A 25,331-nucleotide genomic window follows, 5' to 3' on the forward strand; every position below is an offset into this window, starting at 1 on the left:
TGTGCTGTTGGGTGTTTTGGGTAGGGATGTCCAAGAACTTGGAGGCCGGCAAGAACATATTTGCATAGTGGTTTAGTGTCTTCAATTCAGAATTATACTTACTCATTGTTTCTAGGAGTTTGCAATTTACTTTTCTTTGGTGCATTATTATCCATGTGCTATCATTGGATAATAATGGAATGAATGAGGAAGTCATGAGTCACTGCAAAATATTGTAATACATAAGATACTTACTTTTCCTACTGTGGTAACTTTTTTTTGTAGATAAATAACTGGTCAGTAGTTTGGTGGCATGGAGTTGTGTATCAAATGCATTTTCTTATTTGACAGACCATCAGGATCTACTATTTGTAACCAGAGCTGGGCCAAGTGTTGTTTTGGTTTTTTAATTGCTGGTTTAAAAAAAAATTGCCACTAGATGGCAGTGCCTGTGTTGGGGGGCAGCAATTGCCACCGTTCTTAACAATTCATGTAGCTGAGATGGAGTGGTGAAAAGGGGGCATCAGCTTAGTACTCTTAATAGAATGTCTCTTGAATTCATAAACTAAACAATTTGAAGAAAAGCAAATAAGCGAAATTTGATTTTGGTCTTGAATTTTACCTAGCGCACTCTTTGGTTCTGATAATGGTTCTGATTTTCTATACTGTTGAATTTATGTGCTTAAGTTTGTAAGGCATATACTCACATTTACAGTTTTCATTCAGGATTTACTGTACCAGTACTTGGGAATTAGAGAACTTTTCCCCCAGAACTCACCTCACCATCGAAAATGGCTATGTGGCACATAAAATTATGATGTGCTGCGTCTGTTGAGTTAGTAAAAACCTGTTGTAGAATTTATATCTTAAAAAGACCCCATATCCAACACCAGTAAAATAAAAATTAAAAGTGATTAAATACCCCCCAGTACTCTTTGTGGTAATAGGGACTTAAACTGCTACGTTGTTTCACATTTTCCTGTTTTTAGTTTCTCATTTACAACTTCATAAAAATTTTAGACTGAAATTATCCTTAGCCAGTAAAAATCTATTGGTTGTCCTGTTTGGCAGATTATTCTAACTTGGAGAGAATAACTTACAACAGGGTTTAAAGTTCACTGAAATATGGAGGCTGGAGTCATACTCAAAAATTCTTGTGAAGGGTCTTGTTTATTAAATATGACTAAACTTAGCTTTTTAAAATTTATATTTTTCCTAGATGTTTTTGAGAGCCATGTGAATAAGTACGTCATCTTTACTACATTATTTGACATTACCCTTTAAATTTCCCACGCACGTAAACACGCATTTTTGTAGTTACTGATCAGATGTCTGTCCAGCAGTGATGGGAATAATACGGTTCTATGACAGAGAGCGTGTCAGGCCTCTTTGCCAGTACGTGGCGGCTGTGCTGTCCTGCCCACCCGATTTCTGGGTTTCCAGTATGTGTGCCAGTCACTTCTGTTTCTGGAGACATAAAGGATACGTAGACATAGCACTCATCTACAGATCCATCTGTTTGGGCTCTAGGGGATTCGATCCCACCTCTTTGGACCACAGGTAGGGAAATGAAGATTAGGAGGGGTATTTTTGTGGTTGGTTTAGATTTTCATGGATGTGGTTAGAGACGCCCTTCTCATTGACTTTTTTGAGTTTTCGTGGCCTGTCTCCTCTGACCTTTGTTTCTTAACTGATTCTGAATTTGGATTCTTACCCAAGAATTTGTAACTTAAAAATTTACCTACAGAATTCATAAAATTTGTCCTTAAAAAAGCACCGGACTGGAACACTGAATGCTTGCGTTTTAGGCCTGGTTTCCTCATTTGCCAAGGAGTGGTGCCTGGCTAAGGTGAAGCTGTGACATCTGATGACAGATGGTACACTGTTGATGGAGTGAGTGCTTAACGTGGGAAGCCAGCACACAAGCATCTAGTTTGCATTTTCACTGGCCGAGATTTCAGTATGGATGACTGCTAACCCGGGTTACCCTGCAGAATAATGTGCTCTCTGGTACGAAATTCTTTCCAGAAAAGCATATGGGAGTATGTGGAAATATTTCTTAAGGGTATAACTGACATTTCTAATTTAGTGTGTTTACCATGGCAGAAGATTCGTCTGTTAAAAAAACTAGTTGTTCCCATGGGTAAGCAGTAATGTTTGTCATTTGCTTTTAATTTCCAGGTGTTTTTAAATGAGTTTGAGAAGCTTGAGCCTTAGTGTAGTGTATTTCTAAAATCCAATGAGAGGTATCTTTAGCAGTTAATCATTTTCTTCTTTAATAAGAGAAGGAAGTTTGGATTGTTACTGAAATCTTTTGTTACTGCTGTTTCTGTTGGGTATCGTTCAGTGTTGCTTACTTGCCAGCGTAATTTTTATTCAGATGATTCTTACTGCTTATTTTATGGAGGTGGATATATATAATAGTCCCTTATAATGAAAGAGCAGATAAAAACTAATTGAGATTAAATGCACAAAATGCTTTTATTACTCTAAGCAAATAAGTTAAATTGCATTTCCATTTAGACAACTTCATTATGCATACAGTAGTTCACTGTGTTAATACACAATGAACAACTGAAGGATGAGCCATCATTAATCTGGTACTCCTGGGTAAAAATCCCAAACTGTTTCCTTATTAGAATACAGGCAGTAGTAACAAAAAAGAAAATTTATTGGTATTTCACACTAATGCTTTAAGATTTAGAATTTAATCATGAAATACGTATTTGGAAATGGTGGCAGAAAATAGTATTTTAAGCTGATAGTCTTTTTCTTCCTTAAATCTCAAAGTGATTTCTATATGGGGTGCTTGCTAGCCAGAAAATTGGAATTTTGTACATGCTCAGGTATCCAAATAGAAAGATAGGAATCCCCCCACCCCCACGTTTTCCCTCCTTGTAGATAGACACAGTATATTGTCACAGTTTTTTTCAGGTGGAATATTCATGAGGGTAGGTAACCAGTCAGTAATGGTAAGGTTAGCCCTCAGCTTCTGTGTGCAACCCTTTTAATCCATGCAAAGAGCTTTCATGCATTTAGTTTAGTGCATATAATGTGGTTATAGAATCAGGACATTTTGTAACATTTGCTTTTTACTAGGCACGTTAATTGACCCAGCATAAGCTGAACAGTGACAGCATTTTTCACAAAGTCCTTGATTCACTTTCATGTTAATTCCTCAAAAACAGGCATCCTGTTGTAAAGTCCCAGTGCTAATTAGACAGCAAACATTTGCCTTTGTGGGTATTTTACAGGTTTACTTACAAAACTGAGCATGTGTATATTTATTTTTAAAGCTCAAATATTTAAACTTGCAGAAGCTGTGCCTACAAGCAGTCAAAAGTATAAAGCAGATTTTAATAAAATGTAGTCAAAAATGAACACTTCAGTTGCATATATATTACATTTTATTCAAGGCCTAAGCTTCCATAGCAGTGTAATCCTCCCTTTCATAAATTAGGCATAGTGTGTCTCAAGTGAAAGATTGGGTGTTCATCCTCTCACCATATCTGTGTGTGAATGGACACTGTTAATAGATTCCTAATAGATATCATGGGTAAATTACAATACAGGACATTCTTGGGGCCAAGCAACAGTGACTATTTTTACAAGGTAATGAAAGCATATACCTTGAAGTTTTAGTTTGGTTGAATAACAAGTGAAACAACTCTTGCTAACCTTAATGTGGAAATAGAAAAAAGCAATGTGAAGTTGTTTCTGCTTATTCTCCCACGACTTCTGAGCGAACGTAGCCTACTCTTTCTGATGCAATCCACGTTGCAGCTGTGGATTTTATGCATTTGAAAAAATACATCTTGTGCAGCCGCCTTTAAGTTACTAAATGCCTGAAGGTAATCTGTCCTCCCCTCATACACTTCCTGTGGTATAAGCATGAGGTGCACAGAGCAATGCAAGGAATAGGAGACTCCAGTCCAAGATAAGAAAATAGAATGGATTTCCTTGGTAGTGAGTTTTCAGATGTGCTCGTGATTTAGGTGCACAGTGGGAGCGACAGCAGATACCTCAGATCCGGGAATACTAGAGGTTGAGCAGCAGGCTGCTAAGTGACTCAAAAGACTGGCTAGTGACACCATTCTGTACCAGCAGAGACCACAGTTTGAACCCTGCACGTCCCTCTGCTCACGCACTGCCTTACGATCGGTAGTCTTTTTTGCTGTAGGGCTTGTTTCGCAATATGTTATCAATCTCATTTACCACGTGTGATGTCATCTTTGGGAGAACCTGAGGAGCAAAAGTACAGAGGATATGGTTAGTACTCGGTGATCATTTGTTCTTTGTGCTTAAAATTAAGCGGAGTTGTCTAGACTTGTATACATTTATAAACCACAACTAGTAAGCCCCCCACCAGACTGTAAGCTCCTGAGGGTCAGGGACAGGGACCTTGTTTTTTTCCACCACTGCGTTTCCTGTGATAAGAGTGCTTGGCTCATAGTTGGTGCTTAGAAGTATTGCTGAACTGAATAAAGGCATAACGTATAAATGAAAGCTCACAGAAATGTAAGGAGTCACAGAATTTCAGATTTTTTTTTAATGGTCACATAAAAGTGAAACATGAAATTGTTTTTACTCCATTTTATCTAAAACATTTCAACATGTCAGCATAGAAGATTAAAATGCTCTGTTTTTTAAGTACTAAGTCTTTCAAATCCAGTACCTTTGACATTTAACAGCACTTCTCCATTCTGACAAGCTGGTTTCATGCACTAAAAGGCCATTTGTGGCTAGAGGCTAGGGTTGTGGACAGCACATGTCTAGAGACTTAAGGAGAGATTCTCTGCCACTGGTGTTCACAACCCTGGTGGAGGATCGCCAGGGGTTAACAGGTCTCCCTCGTAGATGGAATGAATGGCTTGGGAAAGTGAGCAGTCTGAAATGGAGGGAAGAAAGTGTAGGGCATGGTGATGGTAGGAGTAGGGGGAAAGGGAAGTTGGGGTAGTCAGCATAGAAAGCCTTGAATGCCACTGTTTGGAGTTGGGACTTGCTTCTTGGCAGCAGGGAACCTCTCAGGACTTCTGAGCTGGGAGTGACCCCGTCAGACGTGTGGAGTAGTCTGAAGGAGGTGATGGAAAGGGAGCAGAGATGTTACAGATTGCTTGTTGCTGGAGCCAGAGATGGTGAAAGCAGTGATCAGTGGCAGTGGAGAAGAAAAGGAGAGTGGAGGGGTGCCTGGGTGGCTCAGTGGGTTGAGCCTCTGCCTTCGGCTCAGGTCATGATCTCAGGGTCCTGGGATCAAGCCCCACATCGGGCTCGCTGCTCAGCAGGGAGCCTGCTTCCCCCCCCCCCCCCCCCCCCCCCCCGCTTGCCTCTCTATCTACTTGTGATCTCTCTCTATATATCAAATAAATAAAATCTTTAAAAAAAAAAAAAGGAGAGTGGATCGGAGAGACACTTTGGAGGCCGGTGAGGATTTCAAGACTGAGTGACTGGAAGGTTAGAGATGTTGATTGTTGAGACTGGGAACCACAGGAGTAGTCTGGAGTACGAGAGGTTTGAAGTAGGATGTGTGGCGATTAAGGTGCCTGTGGGCTATCCGTGTATTCACGGCTCGTAGGCAGCGGAGTGGGGCTGTGGATTGGTCGTGGCAGGAATACTGGAGTTGAGGGCTCGTGAGTCACTCACCATGGAGATGCCTACCCCTTGAAGCCCTGGGAGAGGATGAGCTCACCCAAGGCTAGAATTTTTCATGAGAAGGGGACCAGGGGTACACATTACATCAGACAAGGGACAAAGGCAGACTTCTTCACGGGAATAGACTGACCCTCTGTGGGGACTGTGGCAAAAGACAATTACGCTGGCCACTTTTGAGGTTTCGGCCTCACCCTTCCTCTGCTGCAATCATGTTGGCCAGGGTGACCTTGTCTCCACTGAAGTGCTATTCTCAAAAGCCTTAGGGTTTGGCAGGAGAGTAGAGCTACTCCACATGAGAAACTAGGTCTGGCTAACATTTTCCTACCCAGAGCTAAAGGGGGAGAGTTTTAATTTCCCACCAGCTTTAGCAGTCTCAGAGAATTGAAATGAGTATGTTCTTTAAAATGAGACTGCAACAAAGAGACCCAGATCTAGAAAGTAGATTTGTGGGAAGTTTTGTCTAAAATACAGTGGGTTAGCTATGCGAGGAGGAAAAATTCTTCATTCATTACGCCAAAGTAAATTTCAGACCGAGATTTAAACATTAAAAAAAGAAACCGTAAAACTACTTGAATAAAACATGAAAATTGTATATATAGTGTTGTAAGACTTAAATTTTTAAGAAGCCTTACATCCAGAATTTTATGTGAAGTTGCCCAATTTTTTAATGTTGGCAACTGTTGTAAAACATTTTCACCCGCTGCAGATTACACAAACATCCCACAGGCTACCAGCTTGGCAACCTTGCTGTTCTACTGACTGGAATAATTGGTGGATTGAGGATACCGGGGAAAGAGTGGTAAGGGAGAGGAGCTCTGGATGTGAGAAGCCTGGGTTTCTCTGAGCGGGTGATGGGGAGCCTCAGGAGGGGGAGAGAATTGCTTCTCCCCACTTGTTAGGTTTTTTAGGATGGGGACCTGTGCGGGTGATGGCAGGCTGCCTGCCGCTGTGGTTTCTCCTCTCCTCGCTCTCCCACTTACTGAGGCTCTGATTTCTATGTCCCTCCAGCATACGCATGTCTTGGGCACATTCCATCCCTTGGAGCAGCTGACTCTCTCGGCTCCCATTAAAAATTTCCTTTCTTTAACAACTGTTGGCACTGCGCACTTAATCCTGCAACCAATCCCACCACTGCTGGGTCCCCCCTGGCTTCCCAGTCACAACTTGCCTAGGGTGGAATATTCCGTGCTGGGCTGTGAGGTAGGAGTGGAAAGGCGGAGAGGGTAATAAGCCTCCAAGGTAGCAGCCTCCCAGCTTGAGTGGGGGGTCCCTTTTCTCTTAACCCTTGGCATCTCTACCCACTCCCCACCACCACCACCAATCCTGCTATCAGCCTGAGCCTTGCTAGGGAGAAAGTGCTTTGGGAAGGTGGATTTGGAATTTTCCTCTGAAATACATCTTTTCCAACCTGGCATACTCCCCCAGCTCTGGAGTTATTATTTTTTTTAAACCATTCCCAGGCAGTATGAACTCCCCCTGGGATGGCAGTGGTCACTCTGTTAGCGTGATAGGAATCTCCGTTTCTCCCTCTTTTGGCTAAGCCACCAGCAATTCCTGGTGTCAGTGTCCAAAGCCTATGGAATCCATCCACTGCACGTCCACAGCCACCATCCTAGCTACTCCCAGCCAGCATCTCCTGTCACCAGGAAAACTGCCTTTGCCTTTCTTTATTCACTTTGTACACAGCAGCCAGCACAATCTTTTAAAGTTCAAATAACAGCATGTCCCTCTAAAAATGCTCCCAAGGATTTGTTGCATGTACAGCAAAACTCACCTGTTTAATGCCCAGTGAAATCTTTCTCCTGCCTGCCTCCACTTCAGTGCACCCACTGTCCCTTTGGCTCACTACATGTTGACCACATTAGCATTAGCCTTAGGCCAGCAGGTACTGGAAGAACCAAGTTCCTTCCCATCTCCAGGCCTTTGCACTGTTGTTCCCCACTGTGTCTGGAATGCTCCTGCTTGGGTGTTTCACATTTCTCCTCTTCCGGGCTTTAGCATATAGGCATCCGGGAGGGGCCTTGGGCAAAACAGCACCGGAAGTAGGCCCACCCTCTTCTCAGTCTCTATCATAGTACCCTCTTTAGTTATTTAATAGTCTGCACATTTTTGAAGTTATTTCATGTTTATTACTTGCCTCTCCCACTGGAATGTAAACTTGAAACTTGGATGGCATCGTTCTTGTTTCCTGTGGTGTCTCCCGTGCCTGTTACAGAGTAGGCCCTGAAAGACTGAATGAACTAAGGGACAGATTCCTGAATTCACTCTCAACCAGCCTGTGAGCTCGTGAGGGCAGAGGCCTGTTTTTTCCCTCAGTACTCTTTCTGCCTAGTGTGGTGCCAAACATATGATAGATAAGAACTATGAATGGAATTGACATCAGTGGATTTCAACTGTGTACAGACTATACGTCTAGTATCTCCATTGCCATTCTTCGTCTTTCCCCAGCTCCTAAGTGAAAATAAGGTAGGTGTGGTTTTCGTAAGAGGGAGCCATTCCCCAATTCCCCATGCAGGGATGGGAGCCCACAGAATCCAGGAGGAGCTGGGGGCCTGGGAGGGGTTCTTGGTGGCAGGGGCAGAGGTGATTACCCTGCTGCGCAGCCCTGAGAAAGCGACGGTGGGAGGGAGGCAGGCACCATTCATCTCCCAGCACATCTGGGGCTATTTGCCAAGAAGGTTTTAAACCTTGTAAGTGTAATCACGTTTGTTCCCACATCCATGTGTTTCCTTTTGGGAGGGTTCACAGGGCTTGCTTGAGGGGCAGGTGGGCAGGGGAGACCGTTCTGTTCCCCAGGGAGCGAGAGGAAAATACACAGCCGTACTTGTTTTGGCAGGTGGTGGCTGCGGCAAGAGTAGCCGGCAGGCTCCTGGGGACCCTCAGGCTGCTAGTGGGACAGGCTCAGGACTGAGGTGTGGCCTTTGGGGGTAGGGGTTGGTCACAGTAGCCCGCCCACTCCATAGGTGGAACTCCCAGGAACGTCTCTCTCTCCCACTTCCCCTCTCACTGTCCTTACTGGCTTCCCAGAGTACATCCGCGGGTCTCCTACCAGTTCTAGTCTGTGCAGGGGGGAAAAGTGGGGTGATAGTCCTGAGCTGGCTGCTAGGGAAGATGTGATCCTGGAAGTTCAAAATAGAATATTGAGCTTATTTCCTCTTTCAAATGTGGGAAACGTTCATTCAATAGGTATTTGACTGCTGGCTAAGGGATATATAGTAATGCTAGGAACTGCAAAAGCAGTAGAGATGCGGGAAAGACCCAGGTCTCGGACCTCAGGAAGCTTCCTGTGCAGCCGGGGAGACAGGTTCTACTACACGATCATAAATGCTGTGATGGGGAGGAACACAGGATGCTCTGGGAGCAGAAGGCGGGGGGGAGTGGGGGGGGCGGCTGACAGTGTAGTTTGGCAAATAATGGGGGTAAAGAACTAATGAATAAATGATGTACATACATTGTCCAGTGGTTCAAGCATGTTTTTATGGTAAGGCCTGGCAGCCCAGTTGCCCGGTGTCACATTGTGTCTGGGAATGCACTGTCCTTCAACCCATCCTGGAGCATGGGCTTTGAGAATCTCGCCTCTCAATAAGAGGACACCCCTGGATCCATGTACATGTTGCTGCTTGCGCCTTTGCCGCCTGCACGCCCATCCTCTCCACCCCCCCCAAATTAGGAACAGGTAGCCTTTGGGAAGCTGTGACAATCAAGAACAGATGTGGAGAGAGATAGGACACTGCCTGGGGACATCTGCAGAGGACCATGCTATCCCCCCAAGCCTGGTGGGAAAGGCCGTGGTACTTGCCTGAATGGCACCGAGGTTTTCAATGAGTTGTTCAGGAGTGGAGGATCCCAGGAGCACAGAACTCACACCCTCATTTCTCAGGCACCATGCTGGGAAGAAAGAACACGTGGTCAGGATGTCAGAACACTTCTGCTTACTGATTAGCTTCTAAACCACCTGTAACCCCCACTGCTGCAACTGAAACTTAGTAACCTTTGTGGGGAAAGATAGTGCTCCCTAGGATTAAAGACCTCAGCAGCAACCTCTGTCCTGGAGAGGGTTCAGTAGAATCTGTGAGTTCGAGTTGAGGGCTTAGGGCACATACGCTCTGCATGAGGACTTGCCCAACGGCTGGGGTATCCAGTCGAGCTCTCCACCCCAGGAACACACCGTTGCTCCTGAAAACACCTGACCCTGCTCCCCAGCAGACGTCTGTATTCCTGTTTCCGTCTTGGCCCACAGTCTCCTGTCTTTCCTTCTTATTCATGTTTTTTTCCCTCATGTTACATACAGTCCTGTAGACCCTGGGTGTCTTGTTCTTTGATTCTATCCATCTCGCAGACTCAGGCTCTCCCTTCCTTTTCCGAGATTCAGCCCCCGTTGATAATCTGCTTACGCTCACCAGCCTTCAACTCCTCACTCCTCTCCTTCCTCTGCCATTCTGGGAACCTCCACCCTTAAACCCTCTATCCAGCGTCGTCCCTTCCTTCTTGGCAGATGACCTGTCTTCCTACTGTATGTAGAAAATGAAGTCTGTCACGTGTGTTACTCCTCAATAACCCCCACGCATACATCCACACCCTCCAGTTTCAGAAGATGATATGTCTGTTTCTGTTCAAGGGCAAAGTCTGCCCTGGATCCAGTTCCTGTTGCCTTTCCTTGGACTTGATGCATCCATCGTTTTTCACCTTCCCTGAATTTTAAATTTCTTACTACCTCCTTCATCACATTTGTCCCATTCTAAAATTAGCCTCCTCTGACCCTTCATACTTGGCTAGTTAAATGTCCAAAAGGCTAGTTTGGGCTCCCTGAGAGGACTCCTTAGCCCTCTAGTCTCCTTCTTACCGTGTCAGAAGCCAGGTTCCTTAGGAACCTCCTTGTGGATACAGTAGATGTCCGTAACTAGAGGTCTCTGCAGACCCCTGCACACACCGTCTGCCAGACCCCCTGCTGGGGCCACCAAAGGCACCGCACATTGCTTGCTGTGTACTACTAAGTCTGTCTTGGGTTCCCAGTCTCATCTTGGGGCCATCACCAAGCAACTTGGCCTTCTAACCCCCAAACCAGGGTGTTTAGCCTTAGGAACGGTCCTTTCTCTGAACCCGCGTTCCCTTTTAATTGCCACGTCTGGTTGATTATTCCTCCTAAATATTTCTGTAATCCGGTAGCTCTCACTTTGCAGCATGCATCAGAACCCCTGGAGGGCTCGTGAAACAAGGACAGGGGAGGGCTGGAGTGGGGGCCCCGGGGAGCTGCATGTCCCACAAGCTTCCAGGGGTTGCTGATGCTGCTGGTCCAGGGACCATGCTTTCTCTGAAAACAACTTTGTTGAGGTAAAATTTCCCCATTTGAAGTTTATCATTCAGTCATTTTTCCTAAGTTTATCAAATGTGCAACCATCACCATTTACAGTTAATCCCCTTTCTACCCCCCAACCCCAGGAAACCACTCCTCTGCCTTTGTATCCCTATAAATTTTATGACTTCGGGACATTTAATTTAAATGGAATCCTATAAGCTGGGTCCTTTCTGTATGACTTGTTTCACTTAGTGTAATGTCTATAAGGTTCATCTATGTTAATAGCATTTACTAGTAAATATTTCTTTATTGCTGAAGAGCATTCCATCTTGTGGCTGTGGAACCACACTTTGAGAATGGCTGCTCTGGTTTCACTGCCCACTGTCCTCATACAGGAATTCACTGTCTCTCCTTCACAGCTGGTTTTCCCACCTCTTGACTGGATTTTCCCTCCCCTTCCCCCAGAATCTCACACATCAAGCAGCGCTTTTTCCAGGTATAAAGCTGATCATGTCATGCCTGGTTAAAAGTTCTTCAACATGCACCTGGCATCATCATTGTCTTATATGACAAAGCTCTCATTTCTCATCCTGGCAAACTTATTCAAAAGCCTGCCTCTCCAGCTTCATGTCTTCTCACTCCTGGCCTTAAGGTTTTGACTTTAGCAGCACTGAACTGTTGGTAAATCTTTTCTGTCTCCAAACATCATGCTGTTTTTCTCCTCAAGTCCTTGGTTCATGTGTGCCCTTGGCCTGGAATGTCCCTCTGCTCACTAATACCTACTTGCCATTTGAGACTCCTCATGGGTACTGCCTTCTCCCAGAGCCCTTCCCTGAATCCCAGGCTGGGTTGGGAGCCCCTACACTTTACATAACTCCCATAATCCTCTGTTTCCTTCTCAATTATTTTAATACAACACTGTATTAAAGTTACCTATTTTATTTTCTTGACTTGCCTACCAGGCTGTGAGATACGTGTTATTTGCACTTGGATGCTTTGTGCCCAGCCCAGTAACTGCACATAGTAGGTGTTTATTATGTTTGTTGAATAAACACAGGTGTGGATGATTGATGGGTGTCCCCAAGTATTCCTTCTGCCCCGTTTGCTCAGGGCTTGCAACAGATACTTTTTTTTTTTTAAATATTTTATTTATCTGACAGAGCTTACAACTAGGCAGAGAGGCAGGCAGAGAGAGAAGAGGAAACAGGCTGCTTGTGGAGCAGAGAGCCTGATGCGGGGCTCGATCCCAGGACCCCGGGACCAAGACCTGAGCCGAAGGCAGAGGCTTTAACCAACTGAGCCACCCAGGTGCCCCGCAACAGATACTCTTAAGCTGTTACCATGTTCTGGCCTTCTGGAGCAATCACTAAACCTTTCCACATGGGCAAAATACTCTAATAAAGGCAAAATGCCAAGCGATCCCTGACTTTTTTCCACCCCCCCGGCTGCACTGTTTCCTGCTTTGGGCTTAGAGAACTCTTTTGACTCTGGTGTTAAAGTTTTGAGGTCAAAGCAGGGCGCTGGGAAAATTATTGCCCCTAAACTACCTAATGTCAGCACAGCCATTTTCCCCATGGGCTGTAGGGCATAGGAGAACCCACTGGGCAGAAGTGGCCAGCGTGATAGAGAACACATGCAGATGATTCTAGCAAGTGTCACCAACAGCCCTATCCAGAAAGCCTACGCGCCAAGTGTGAACGCTGGCTCCCGTGAAGGTGTGTGACGTGGGAGCCAGCCCACACTTGGGTTCAAGTGGTTTGTTTCCTGCCAAAGGACTGCCCCCTCCCCCTACACCCTTCTATCAGATCAAAGGTAATATGTCTGGAAATAATTTCTTGGTTTGAGAGTTCTGCGCTTAAAAGCAAAACTACTTGTTTATAAAGAAAGAAGAAAAAATGACAGGCAAGCAAGACATCTGGGGGCACAGAGGGAGGAAAGGGAGAATCAAAGCCTGTTTTAACTAAAACTCAGACTGTAAGGAGTCTTTCATGTATATCTAACATCCAGTAAAAGTTTAAATCTGGTCAAGGTTTCCTCTTGAGAAGGACAATGTCCTCCTTCAGAGCTAAATTCAAAACGCACTGTCACGTTTCCACCCCAAACCGTATTTACAACAATACATGTTTCTCTGTCACTCTGACCGCAGGCCATGGCTAGGAATTGGCGGAGTTGTAGGTCCAAGGCGTCTCTTTGCAAAACCATCATCATTGTCATCATCACCACTTACTGAGCACCCACTCTTTGCTTTATATATATAATTACACTTTACGCAACAGATTTATAAGGTCTGTGTTATACACATTTTATAGATGAGAAAATTGATAGCAAGTTAAATAACTTCCTCATGGTCAAATGACCAGTACTTTTTACTGTGCTTGTTAAAACTATAGGGATGCTAATAATCACATTATTCTTGGACTTTTTTTTGGGGGGGGGGGCACTAAATCAAGTCCTGTATATATGTACCTGGGTAAACGCTATTCCCTACCCTCTCCCCAACTACCTCCCATATTCTTCTGTCTCCAGCTGCAGCCATTCCCTGCCTTCCAACCACAGAAGGATCTCGCATCTAACAATTTCTCTGTAAGTTGTTTTCATAGAACTGACCTTAGGCTTCTTATCTCCTTATCTCTTCTTATATCAGGTTAGTCCCAATTCCTGCTGTTCCTTAAACCTTGGGAACCTTTTTCTAGAATCTGCACCCATTTTACTCTTTTTCTCACAGCCACCCCATGGATTCTTTTTCTTTTCTTTTTTTTAACCCTTCAGTTCCTTCACTTGTAAGGTGGAGGTAATGATCACAAATACTCCTTACTCTGTAAGATAGGACAAGTGCTAGCGAACAGCTCAGGGAATTGTTCTGATGATTTAGGAGACGGTGAGCATAAAGCGCTACTATGGAGCGCGGGAACCAAAAAACCTCACCTCCAAGCCGCCTGTGGCTATTGGAGATGTGAAATGAGATGTACTGTAGGTATAAAATATGTTTTGGATCTTGAAGACTTAGTAAGAAGAAAAGAATGCAAAGTATCTCAGTAACTTTTTATAGTCATTGTGTTTTGAAATGATAATGTTTGGGCCCTTACTGGGTTAAATAAAATCCATCACTAAAATTAAGTTCACCTATTCCCTTTTGAATTTTTCAGTATGGCCACCAGAACGTGAGCCACATTCTGTTTCTATTGGACAGCACTGGCACATGCGGTTTTCAGCCGTACCAGTGACCGTGAGGGTTCGTCAACTCCACAGTGTTAGAAGGTCACTTTTCATGGCCCCTCAGGAAGTTGCAGAGTGAAGCTGCTCCTCTAGGGTAGGCTTCCATGGGGCGGTAGCCTTGGGCCCCCCGGCAGCCCCCCAGTCCTGCATCTGGCCTCTCACCAGCCGCACCTTAGCTTCCATAGGGAGGGGAAATGAAGCCAGGAGAAAGGCATGTCATTACACCATTGAGGGGCACTCACCCCAGACACCAGAGGATGTATGTGTTTTCACTTGTTCGCATTTAAACGGTATTCTAAGGGATAGAGAGAGGAAGGAAGTGTTTTAACATGTAGACAATTCCAGGGAACTTTGAAAACTTTGTTTTAGATAATAGTAACCAGTCTGCCCTTACACTAGATCCTTTATTGTGACAGGGACATGAAAACTCTTCTCTGTGATCCAGCAGAGCCTCCCCTCCCGGGTAGTTTTCTTACCAACGGCTAGCTGAGGTAGTGTGCATCCCAGACGCTCAGCAATTGGGGAAAGGTCTTTGAGCTTGTTCTGCTGCTTTCGGCCTTCTTCACTTACAATTCTTTCCTTCAGCCACTGGTAGCACTAGGGAGAAGAGCATTTACAAGTTAGTGTCTGGTAAGGGTTTGAGGCAAAGATTGTTAAATCAATAAAGTAGGAGCACCCTCATGGTGAATTCCTGAATCTTCTTGCCTAACCTTTGTTTCGTGGTGACCTGATGCCTGTGCTTTTAGGCAAAGAAATGTTCCCCATGGTCTCACTCCTTGTTTATTGGCTCAAGACAAATTGATTTTGACTAATAGTCACCATTCAAATCCATCAACACACAGGAAATTTATTAAAATCCTGACGTAAATCAATTACATATTGCCTGCTTAGTGGAGGAAAGGATGTTTCTCATTGCATAGCCCAATTTGAGAATGTAGCAAAAAAAAAAAAAAAAAAATCAAACTGACATTTCACCAAGGTCTACTATGTTTCCTTTTTGTCAAGAAAGGGCGGCGCCAACTTTGGTCAAAGAAAGCCATTCTCTTAACGTTTTTTTTTTTTTTTTTAAATATTTTATTTATTTGACAGAGAGAAATCACAACTAGGCAGAGAGGCAGGCAGAGAGAGAGGAGGGAGCAGGCTCCCTGCGGAGCAGAGAGCCTGATGCGGGGCTCGATCCCGGGACCCTGAGATCGTGACCTGAGCAGAAGGCAGAGGCTTTAACCCACTGAGCCGCCCAGGCGCCCCAGGAGACATATCTTTTAGAACATCTCAGTGCCTTGCTTTTCCAGAAGATTTTGCTCTTACTAAGAAATGAGGGACAGTAGAACTAACACTAACTAACTAACACTGAGCAGCAACATCCAAAGGTAACGAATAATTATAAGAATGGGCTTTATTAAAACTAATAGAAACCATCCCCTTCTGTGGCAATGTGGACTTTATCCGTTGTGTTGCGAAATAATTGTCACCATAGACGTTTACCTTCCCAAAGACAGCAATCATCACAGACACTCCACCCACATGATTTCAATAGGCTGCTTGCTTTTGTTTTTTAAGTCCTTTTTTCTTATTCTAAGGCTGTATTTCCAAAGAAAAGGGTAACCACATTATGTTGTATTATGATTTTTGGAATGATTTTGCAGATGTGAAAAAGAAAAAGGGCAAGCTGCCCCAGTTCTGTTTGCTTTCTAGATCTCAAAGGCTTATGGTCTGGCTCCTCCCTTGGAGTTTGCTTAGGGAGATGGCCAAGAGTTTTCCCAGCCTCAGCTCTGGGAAACCTCAGCTTCCAGGAGGAAGGGTGGCCTGGAGCACCTCTCCAGGGAAGACAGCTGGTGCCAGCGGTGATGAGTTGGGCCTCGTGACAATGACCACTGCCATCAGGGCCCAGGAGCCTTTCCTGACCATACTTGTGTTCTGGGTAGACAGTATGCTGGGTCAGAGAGCCCCTGAACTTACTTCCTCTGTCCTCACTGGGAAAACATTACTGACCCTCACTATAATTTCATAACACCTTTCAGGGGACCAGTAGCTCAGTGTTCTTCAAAGGAAAAAAAGAAAATGGTTGCAAACCACGCGCCGAATGACAGCTTTTTGTCCTAACTAGCTGCATTCCTGGTTTCATTATGTACCACACATACAAGCAATGGTTGGTTTATCTATCACTTCTAGAACTCCGTTTTCGAAACCTTATCATGTGGAGTGCATTTGTACTCTTAGGATCGAGTTACAAGTTTGTGTGTATGTGTGTGTGCATTTGCACACGCACGCAGATGTAACATATTGAGAGACAGACTTCTAAAAGTAACGAACGTCAAGCATTCATTTACCGAGTCATTCCCCCAACCCTCTGCACTATAAACCTCACTGCTTTAATCACAGGGAAAAATAAGCAGGCTAGGATTTAGAAAAAGTAGAGGCATAGTATTTATACCGCTTTTCCTCATACCAAAGGAAACAAAAGTGTTTTGGGAAATAAATAGCTTTAACTCCCTTTGCAAGTGGCAAACTGTTATCGAAGAGAAGAGAGGAGGCTTAATTAAAATATAAATAGGGAAGCGAACCAGTGTTTCTTTATAGGAGGACTGGTGGTGGGTGTGGCTGTGTGGACTGGGCAGTCATCCATGGATCAAAAGCTGATTTTTTTTCTTCCAGCCCTATTCTGTGGCTTACCCCATTGCTGCAGTGGTTTGGTGGCGAGCTGATCTTTCTAAGTGGAGGAGGGCAGGGACGGGCTTCTCGTTCATCTCAACGTCTCCAGTCCTGCCACAGTGCTTGCCACGGAGCGGAGCTCCACCAGTATGACTGACGGGGAGGGGGCCGTCTGAGCAACCAGGGCTCCTCAGAGTACAAAAGAGAGCTCTGCAACGTTTCAGACGAGCACAGACACCCCTTCCTTATTCCACTACAACTTTGCGGACAGTCCTGTGTGACTCCGCAGTGCTTGTAGGTCCCGCACAGCTTCCTAATTCATTTCTTTACCTTGTCTAACCTTGCCAGAGTTCTTCCTGGAAGGCAGGAAGACTATCGCCTTCTTCCCCCTACCCTCAGCACTCAACACAGAGCCCAGTACTGACCAGATACTCAGTCGATATTTGCCAAACAAAAGATGTGAGCTTTTCTGCACACATTAGGGGGCTATTGCTTTTATATGTAAATCACAAAATTCTCTGAATTTTCCTAAAGCCCATTTTCTTTGCCATCTCTCCTTGCCATGACCACTTTACAGGTAACGCTGGGGGTAGGAGTGGTCTGCGGGTCTGGCCCTGAAGCCTCCACAGTTGGCTGTTCCTTAGCAATGGATTGAAACTCAGGCAGCAACTTTATAAAGCCGTGGACAGAATAAGTCACATCTCATCTCTCGAATTTGTCTTGGAATAATTTAGCATCCAAGATCGCTGACTATTATAATTTAAACTTCAAAATCTTTGGCTCAGAAGAGAAGCGCAGTCTTTGATGCTGAGGTAGAAATCTTTAGGTAAACTACTGAAGCTAAAAAATTTCCTTCGGAAATTACACCGGGCTGTGCAAGGCATTTAGTTTCCTAATATAACGCCTGGAGTACTTGAACCGCCCCTCTTCCCCCACCTTGATTTAAGTTTGCATCTTCCTATTTTCATTTGACTGGGAGGGGGTGTTACATATTTTTATGATTTTTCTGTAAGACATTTTGCCAGCAACAGGAAAGAGCTGGCCATAAATTTTATTGCACTTTTCATTTCTATTTAAAATGTCTATTTAAAAGCTACACACCTGGTCCATTGATCAGACTTTGTTGATAATACGTTATGGCTCATTGCACTCAATCAACAAACATTTATGGAGTACTGTCATGTGCCAGGCTCTGAGTTTCAGCGTCTGTCGTAGAGATACTCACAATTCACTGTCTGGTAGTTTGAAGAGTGTTTTGTGGTTGGGATGCCTCCCTCGTTGACTGCCTCAGAAGCCATGTTTGTACCACTTCTTTATGGAAAATGCCCCTAACGATGGTGCATGACAGGAGTTGGTCACAGCCCTTTACCTTTTGGGCCACTGTCATTGGTCTGACAGATTGGCTCATGACCCAGGCTTGGCCAGTCTTCTCTGGACCAAAGACCTAAGGAAAGATGGCTGTCTCTGCTCTCACATTACATGTCTGTAAGGATGTAAACCTGCAACACCAGTTTTCCCACTCCTGGCCTCATGGAGAGGACTCGTTTGCAGTAGAAGACAATGCCCACATGCAGAGAGAAATAGAGATGGAGAGTCCTGACAATGTTCAAGTCTATGGTTGAGTCAACCCTGAGACCATCCCCATTCCAGCCTTCCCAGTGAGTATATGTTCCCCTTCTTTGATGAAATTAGTTGAATTAAATTTGATCGATTGCAATGAGAGAATTCTGCAAATTCTCTGTAAGAAGTGTTAACAGAGTAATAGAGGAAGATGCAAATAAATCAGCTCTGTAAAGTGAGGACAGGCTTCAAAGAGGTGAAGACGACCAAGCTCTGTCTTTAGAGATGAGGAGGGGTTCCAGTGCAAGATGAAAAGAAGGGCATTTGTGGGAGGCAAAGGAGAGTACAGTGCTTTTGGATGAATAGTACAGTGGTATAACATGGGCAGAGACAAGAACGGAAAGGTGGGCACCACTTAGATCCCAAGGTTATTTCCTTGAATACTTTTCTATGGGGTTTGGGTTTTGTCCTATAAGCAATGACTGGAAAGTGAGTAACAGATTTTAAGCAGGGTTATGATAGGGTCAGATTAGTCTTTCAGAAAGATAACTGGTCACAGTGATGACAAAAGGAAAGATAATTGGACACAGTAGTTGACAAAAGGAAAAAAAAAATTAGAGTGTGCAGGTGGGAGGTTACTGCAGCAAAATAGGGAAGAAATGACGAAGGTCTGAACAAGGGCTGTGCAGGCAATGGGCTCTGAGAGTCAGGAGGTGGTCTGGAGGAGTGGGGGCCCCACCAGACAAGAGTGAAGGAGGAGAGGACTCAGTCTGACATAACCCTTGGCTTCTGACTGGGATGGCCAGATGGAAGGTGGAGGCACGATTAACCAAGAAGGAAGGGTAGGTTCTGGGGGGTGATGATAGATTCCTCTAGGTATGACTAATGCCCACGGGAGATGTCTAACAGACATGTGAAGAAGTAGTAGTGTACAGCTGGGCAGTGAACACAGAGGTGGTGACCAAAGATACAGAAGTCACTGTTAGAGTGGCGGACCAGATGCAGCCACCCAGAAGACCCCCAGGTTGTGTTACTTTCTAAAAGACCCCTAGATAGGTTCGTACTGTGCTAATGTATCTTTCAAATACAAGTTCAGTACTTACAACAGCATGAAATATTAATATCTATTTTATTGGTTTAACTTAGAACAGCTAACGTGAAACACCAGCCATTTATTCTCTTTGGGGTGGGGGGAGGTAAAAGCTGCCAGCTTATTTATCTGCTTGCCTAGCTTTCAATTATTTATTTATTTATTTATTTTGCTTCAGTTATTCTATAGAAATGGTTTTCCTTTTTTTAAAAAGCAATTTTATTTTTTCATTTTAAGTTGGCTCTATGCCCAGTGTGGGGCTCAAACTCATGACCTTGCGAACAAGAGCAGCATGCTACACTAGCTGAGCCAGCCAGGCACCCTGCAAGTGGCATTTCTAGGTGCACACATACTAGTATGGAAAACACTCTGGCTAATGATGTAGGAAGGCTTGAGAGTCTGTGGAGCTCGAAAGAAGCCGCTTTGTGATCAGAAAGAGGCTTTTCACCTGAGAGCCCTTCATGTTTATTGTTAAGGATGTTTCAGTAGATGTTGACTTCATGGAAGTCAACAATAGAAATATTTTTCTGAGTTGCTTTTGGACTTAGCCACCTTCAGTATTTTGTACCTCCTTACTTTTTATTTTTTTTTTTTTTACTTTCTCCTTTGTTAATTCATTTGTAAAAGGTGTGAAAGGCTTTTTGTTTTGTTTGTTTGTTTGCCATTTGTAAGCTGCTTTCAAACAGTGACAGAGGTCAGCCAGTCTTACACTCCAAGTACAGTTCAGCTGCTTCTTCCTCCATTAGAAACCTGGGTTGGTAGGGAGACAGAAATGTCTTCAGGGGAGATAAACAGAGCCAGGAAACCTGGATTCTAGTATAAACTCTATTAGGAGTTTATGCTCTTGGTTATTATTTGACCTCTTCGTGCTCAGTCTCTACATCTGGAAAGGTTTACCCTCTTATAAGGATAGTCTGAGAACCAGTACTCGGCATATGCGGAAGTACTTTGAGTTTTTAAAAACATCTCTGAAGGGGTGGCTGGGTGGCTCAGTCAGTTCAATGTCTGCCTTCAGCTCAGGTCATTTTCTGGGGTCCTAGGATCGAGCCCCGTGCTGGGCTCCGGGCTGAGCAGGGAGTCTGCTTCTCCCTCTCCCTCTGTGTGCTCTGTGTCTCTCGCCCATTCTCAAATAAATAAAATATTTTTAAAAAGTCTCTGAAAAAATGTAAGGCAACATGCTTAGCCACACCTGATTAAGAGTCATCCGTATCCATTTAATTTTGTACAGATTAAAGGAGATGAATAAAAATGCTTAGCCCAATGCTTGGCACATAGGAGGTGCCCAGTAAAACTGCAATTTTCAATGCTTCCTTTTCTTCTTCACTTTCATTTTTGCCTTTTTCTTTTCATATCTTCTTTCATAGGATGCTTATAGTTTTTCCCCGCTAACTTATTTAAACTTGGTCCAGAATAATGTGCAATTTTCAGAAGCAAGAGCACAATTAATATTCTAGGATAATTATATTTTGTGATAATGCCAAGCTAGAAATAGGCATGTCACCATGCTTTAGGAGATATTATTTTAGAGAACAAACTAGCTAATAGGTCAGCTGTAACAAGCAGAAGGAGTGGGAGACCTAGAGCTTTGAAACGGTTCTGATTAGCAAAGGTCACAGTCGTCCCAGCAAGTTGATTACAGGGTTGGTTGTTCAGGCCTAACTTGGGCTGTCCTCCTGCTGACTTTGGAAACAAGATGGAAACAAGAGGCTGTGTCAGATTTCTGCTCCTTAGGGGCCTCTGCCATGTCTGAATTTTTTAAAATGCCAATATTCTCTCTCTCCCTTGACATTGCCATTTGTGATTCTAATGTTATTACACGTTGTCTCAAGTTTTTAAAAACAGACATGTTGTTAATGAGGGATGTTTGGAGTACTCTCCAATAAATTAATTATCAAGATGTTCTGAACGGAAATAATTTTATGTCAGTGATGTCAAGTATCTTTCTGTTTCAGAGAAGAATTTAAATTGTAAGACTCTGGGGCCTTTTGATCTCTGCAAAAACACCAGCCTTGAGCCCCAGAGACAGAGGCTTACCTGGCTTTGTATCTGCTTCCCAAACCCTCCCTCTTTGCACCCCCCGCCCTGCCATAAACAACATCAATCTGCCTCAAGCCCGACTCAGCTACAATGGGTTTGCCCCAATTGTTTTGTCAAGAAAAGTAAAAATAGATCCTCTTACAAGAAAAGGGATTTTACATTTCATCAATTTCCAAGGAGGAATGAAATGCTTTCTTGAACATAAGAATAAATAACAGCGTAGGGATTTAAGCCCTATAAACCCAACCAGGGCAGTGGGCATTTCCCCCAGTCCGCAGAAGAGGAGAATTTTCTGTGCTGACAGATTATGAATGCCTGACTGATACTTGGCCATGGAGCAGAGGCCTTCTCGGGGCTTGGGGGAGCCCTCCTGAGGACATTGGCCTGGCCAAGGCCATGCTCTGCCTGAGACAGGAAGCCATAGGCTGCTGCAGAGCTGTTCTGTTCAAACTTTTTCCATCCCCCTCTCCCATCCCCAGACTCTTTTCTAGAAGTGGGGGAAAATACCTTCAGTGAAGCCCTAGAACTTTCAGGCACTCCATTTCCATATTTTCCTGAGATGATTCCACAGGCAAGTGGAGACCATGTCATTGCTCCAACTCCTACAGAAGAAAAAAAATGGAATAAGTTGCTTGTGCAAACGGAGATTAAAAGTGTGAGAGTGTTTAAAACAGGACTTGGTTAGTCACAGGAAAACAGCAAGTCAGATAAGTAAGTTAATACCAACATACATCTTTCCATTAATATTTATTTATTTATAAAATAATTTGTTTATTTGAGAGAGAGAGATCATGAGTGGTGGGGTGGGGCAGAGGGAAAGGGAGAAGCAGACCACCTGCTGAGCAGGGAGCCCAATGCAGGACTGATCCCTAGACCCTGGGATCATGACCTGAGCTGAAGACAGATGCTAAACCACCTGAGCCACCCAAGCACCCCTAAAATTTAGTTATTTATAGGTTGTGCTTCATTTGTATAAGCCAATTGTACATGTACTCTCGGTTACAGGGAGTGGGCCTTGTTTTCAAGCCAAGCAAGCCTAAAAACGTGGCTCACTCATACTTTGCTGATGTCTAAGATGGATGCTTCTTTTTATACTCAGAGACCAGCACTGGTTTGCACAGGAGAATGCCTCAGTGCTTCACTTGTCCCCTGAGCCTGGTCCATGGCAGCACAGTGCCTACCGTAGACAAAACACAGAGCAAATGCTAACAATGCCAGTGATCCTTATTGCTGTTGATGGTCTTATTCTTTTTTTTTTTTTTTTTTTTTTTCCTTACCCAGCATTTTCCTGCTCTATTTCTTAGGAATCTTTATTTTTTAGAAAGAAAATTATCTCTGGACCCTGTGTTGATACATCCAGGCTGAAAATGTGGCTTATTCCTGTTTTTTGGATGTCCAAAATTCTTTTTTTCAAAAAGATTTTATTTATTTGACAGAGAGAGATAGATCACAAGTCGGCAGAGAGGCAGGCAGAGAGAGAGGGGGAAGCAGGTTCCCCGCTGAGCAGAGAGCCCGATGTGGGGCTCCATCCCAGGACCCTGAGATCATGACCTGAGTCAAAGGCAGAGGCTTAACCCATTGAGCCACCCAGGTGCCCCTGGATGTCCAAAATTCTTATGTGTATATTCTATACATAAGAATATATATATAGTCATATATATACTAACTGAGCCACCCAGGCGCCCCATAAATGGCATTTCTAGATGCACATATATTATAATGGAAAACACTCCGGCTAATGATGTAGGAAGGCTTGAGAGTCTGTGGAGCTTGAAAGAAGCCACTTTGTGATCAGAAAGAGGCTTTTCACCTGAGAGCCCTTCATGTTTATTGTTAAGGATGTTTCAGTAGATGTTGACTTTATGGCAGTCAACAACAGAAATATTTTTCTAAGTTGCTTTTGGATATATATATATGTATATATATATATCCAAAAATATATTACATTTACCTATACAGACAGGCGGTGCTAGGCTTGTCAGGCAGTCTTGAACTCCCCAGGTCTAACTTAGCTCCAGGCACAGGGGATAAGATAGAGTTGTATAGATCCACAGTTGTTTTTGGAAAGGTAGTTATAATCCACTCAAAGATGCATGCTTTGATTAGAGAAGCACCTTATGAAAAAATGAGTTTATTCATTGTTTCTGCCCTTCTTTCTATATGCGTTTTTTTGAACACCTCCTGAGTACAGCTTCTACACCAGTCACAATTTACAGCCCCTTGGATTTCATCAGTAATACCCTATAGACCACCCTGTGGGCACCTCTGATTCTTCTCCAGGCTCTGAAATGGATAGTTGACACAATCTCTATGTTAATTAGGACCATTAAGGAAAGCATTTCAGTAACACTTTTTTCTGGATGACTGATACTCCTATTGTTCAACATAATCAGCAAATTTGATGGCGAAGATTACCTATTTTATGGTAGAGCTCTGGTAGCTGCACCTCCACTTTCTCTCTCTGAAAAAGATGGTACTCAGCTTGTTCACAGACCGGTGGGATCATATTGAACTGCCTTGCTACGGAATAGGCTTCCTAGAGAGAAATAAGATTGCAACTGAATTTACACTCATGAGAATAAGGCTACTCTGTGATTCATATGCATGAGAAAACTTCATTTTTTTTTTAACATATAATGTATTATTAGCCCAGGGGTACAGGTCTGTGAATCATCAGTCTTACACATTTCGTAGCACTCACCATAGCACATACCTTCCCCAACGGCCATCACCCATCCACCCTATCCCTCTCTGCCCCACCCCCAGCAACCTTCGGTTTGGAGAAAACTTCATTTTAATGCAATCAATACAAACCAAGAAACGTGTAGGATGCCAAGTAATAAGCGAAGTTGTGACCATCAGGCTCACTACAAGCAATATCAAATGCGGGAAATCCTTATTATTTTGGGGGAGGGTCTGGACTGGGTAAAGTCCAGGACAAATTAGTCCGTATGTGAACCATAATAGTCCGTGACAATACCAATTTTGGTTTCTAAAGAAATACAACGCAGACTAACATATAGAAATGATGTGTCATTAGCAGGTTATAAACAGTACAGTTAATACAGTTTTTAAAAAGGAAGCCAGAGTTTTGTTCATGTATCTCATTAGCTGGGAAATTCATGAATTCATTTATACAACGAATTGTATTCATTGTATCTTGCCACCGAAGAACATGCTAGAATATGATTGCTGCTGAAGACCTGCACCTTCCCTGCTGTATTCTGAGCTGATGAGATCCACCCCCACCCTATATCCATCCCTGAAATGACAGACTCAATCATAGCATTCTAGTGTCATGGTGATTGTTAGGAAAGTTTGCAAAAGGTCTTGTAATTTACACACACTATCTGAAAAAACAGCAATAAAGTATGTATTGGCCATTTAAAATAGAAATGAAATTACCATGATCTCCATAGCACTCCACCGAGAGGTCCCCCAATACATCGCCATTCCTTGGTTTATCACATGTGTCATGGCTCGAACAATTTCTACAGAAGGCCAAACAGCATTTCATTAGTTTCTCTACTTTTCGGAGTTGCGTGATCTTTGGTGTGTCCCCCCCACCCCCGCCCAAGGCTTAGAAGTTTAATGCAATTGTTTGTTTTATTAACATAATTACTTGGACATTGGTGACAACATAATAGTCTAACAAGAAATGTTGATGGTTTGGAGGCTGCTGGTTCTTTGGAGTAAACCGCTTTTCCATTTTCAGCTTGCAGCACTACTACTAAATGATATTAAAGACATGATGACCATAAATCCTTCCTTGACTCCTATTACTTCATGGTTGCTGCCCTATAAGAGAACGTATGATTAACCTTTCTCAAAGACGGGTACCTTACCGAAGTG

The 25,331-nt window shown here is 43.7% G+C and overlaps 1 protein-coding gene across 4 annotated transcripts in view; it reads right to left on the reverse strand.

Moving 5' to 3' along the window:
* Nucleotides 1–2,435: 2,435 nt before the first annotated feature.
* KCNAB1 (potassium voltage-gated channel subfamily A regulatory beta subunit 1) overlaps nt 2,436–25,331 on the reverse strand; it is a 392,865-nt gene continuing 369,969 nt past the window's right edge. For all 4 annotated transcript variants that reach the window (XM_046001738.1, XM_046001739.1, XM_046001740.1 and 1 more), the window contains 6 exons: nt 24,885–24,970; nt 23,895–24,015; nt 21,987–22,081; nt 14,617–14,737; nt 9,428–9,516; nt 2,436–4,221 (listed from right to left, as the gene is read on the reverse strand). In XM_046001738.1, coding sequence (XP_045857694.1) covers nt 4,132–4,221; nt 9,428–9,516; nt 14,617–14,737; nt 21,987–22,081; nt 23,895–24,015; nt 24,885–24,970 — 602 coding nt within the window. In that variant the 3' untranslated portion in view covers nt 2,436–4,131. The remainder of the gene's footprint in view (nt 4,222–9,427; nt 9,517–14,616; nt 14,738–21,986; nt 22,082–23,894; nt 24,016–24,884; nt 24,971–25,331) is intronic.

The sequence above is a fragment of the Meles meles genome, chromosome 4 (genome assembly GCF_922984935.1).
Source record: "Meles meles chromosome 4, mMelMel3.1 paternal haplotype, whole genome shotgun sequence".
Classification (NCBI taxonomy): Eukaryota; Metazoa; Chordata; class Mammalia; order Carnivora; family Mustelidae; genus Meles; species Meles meles.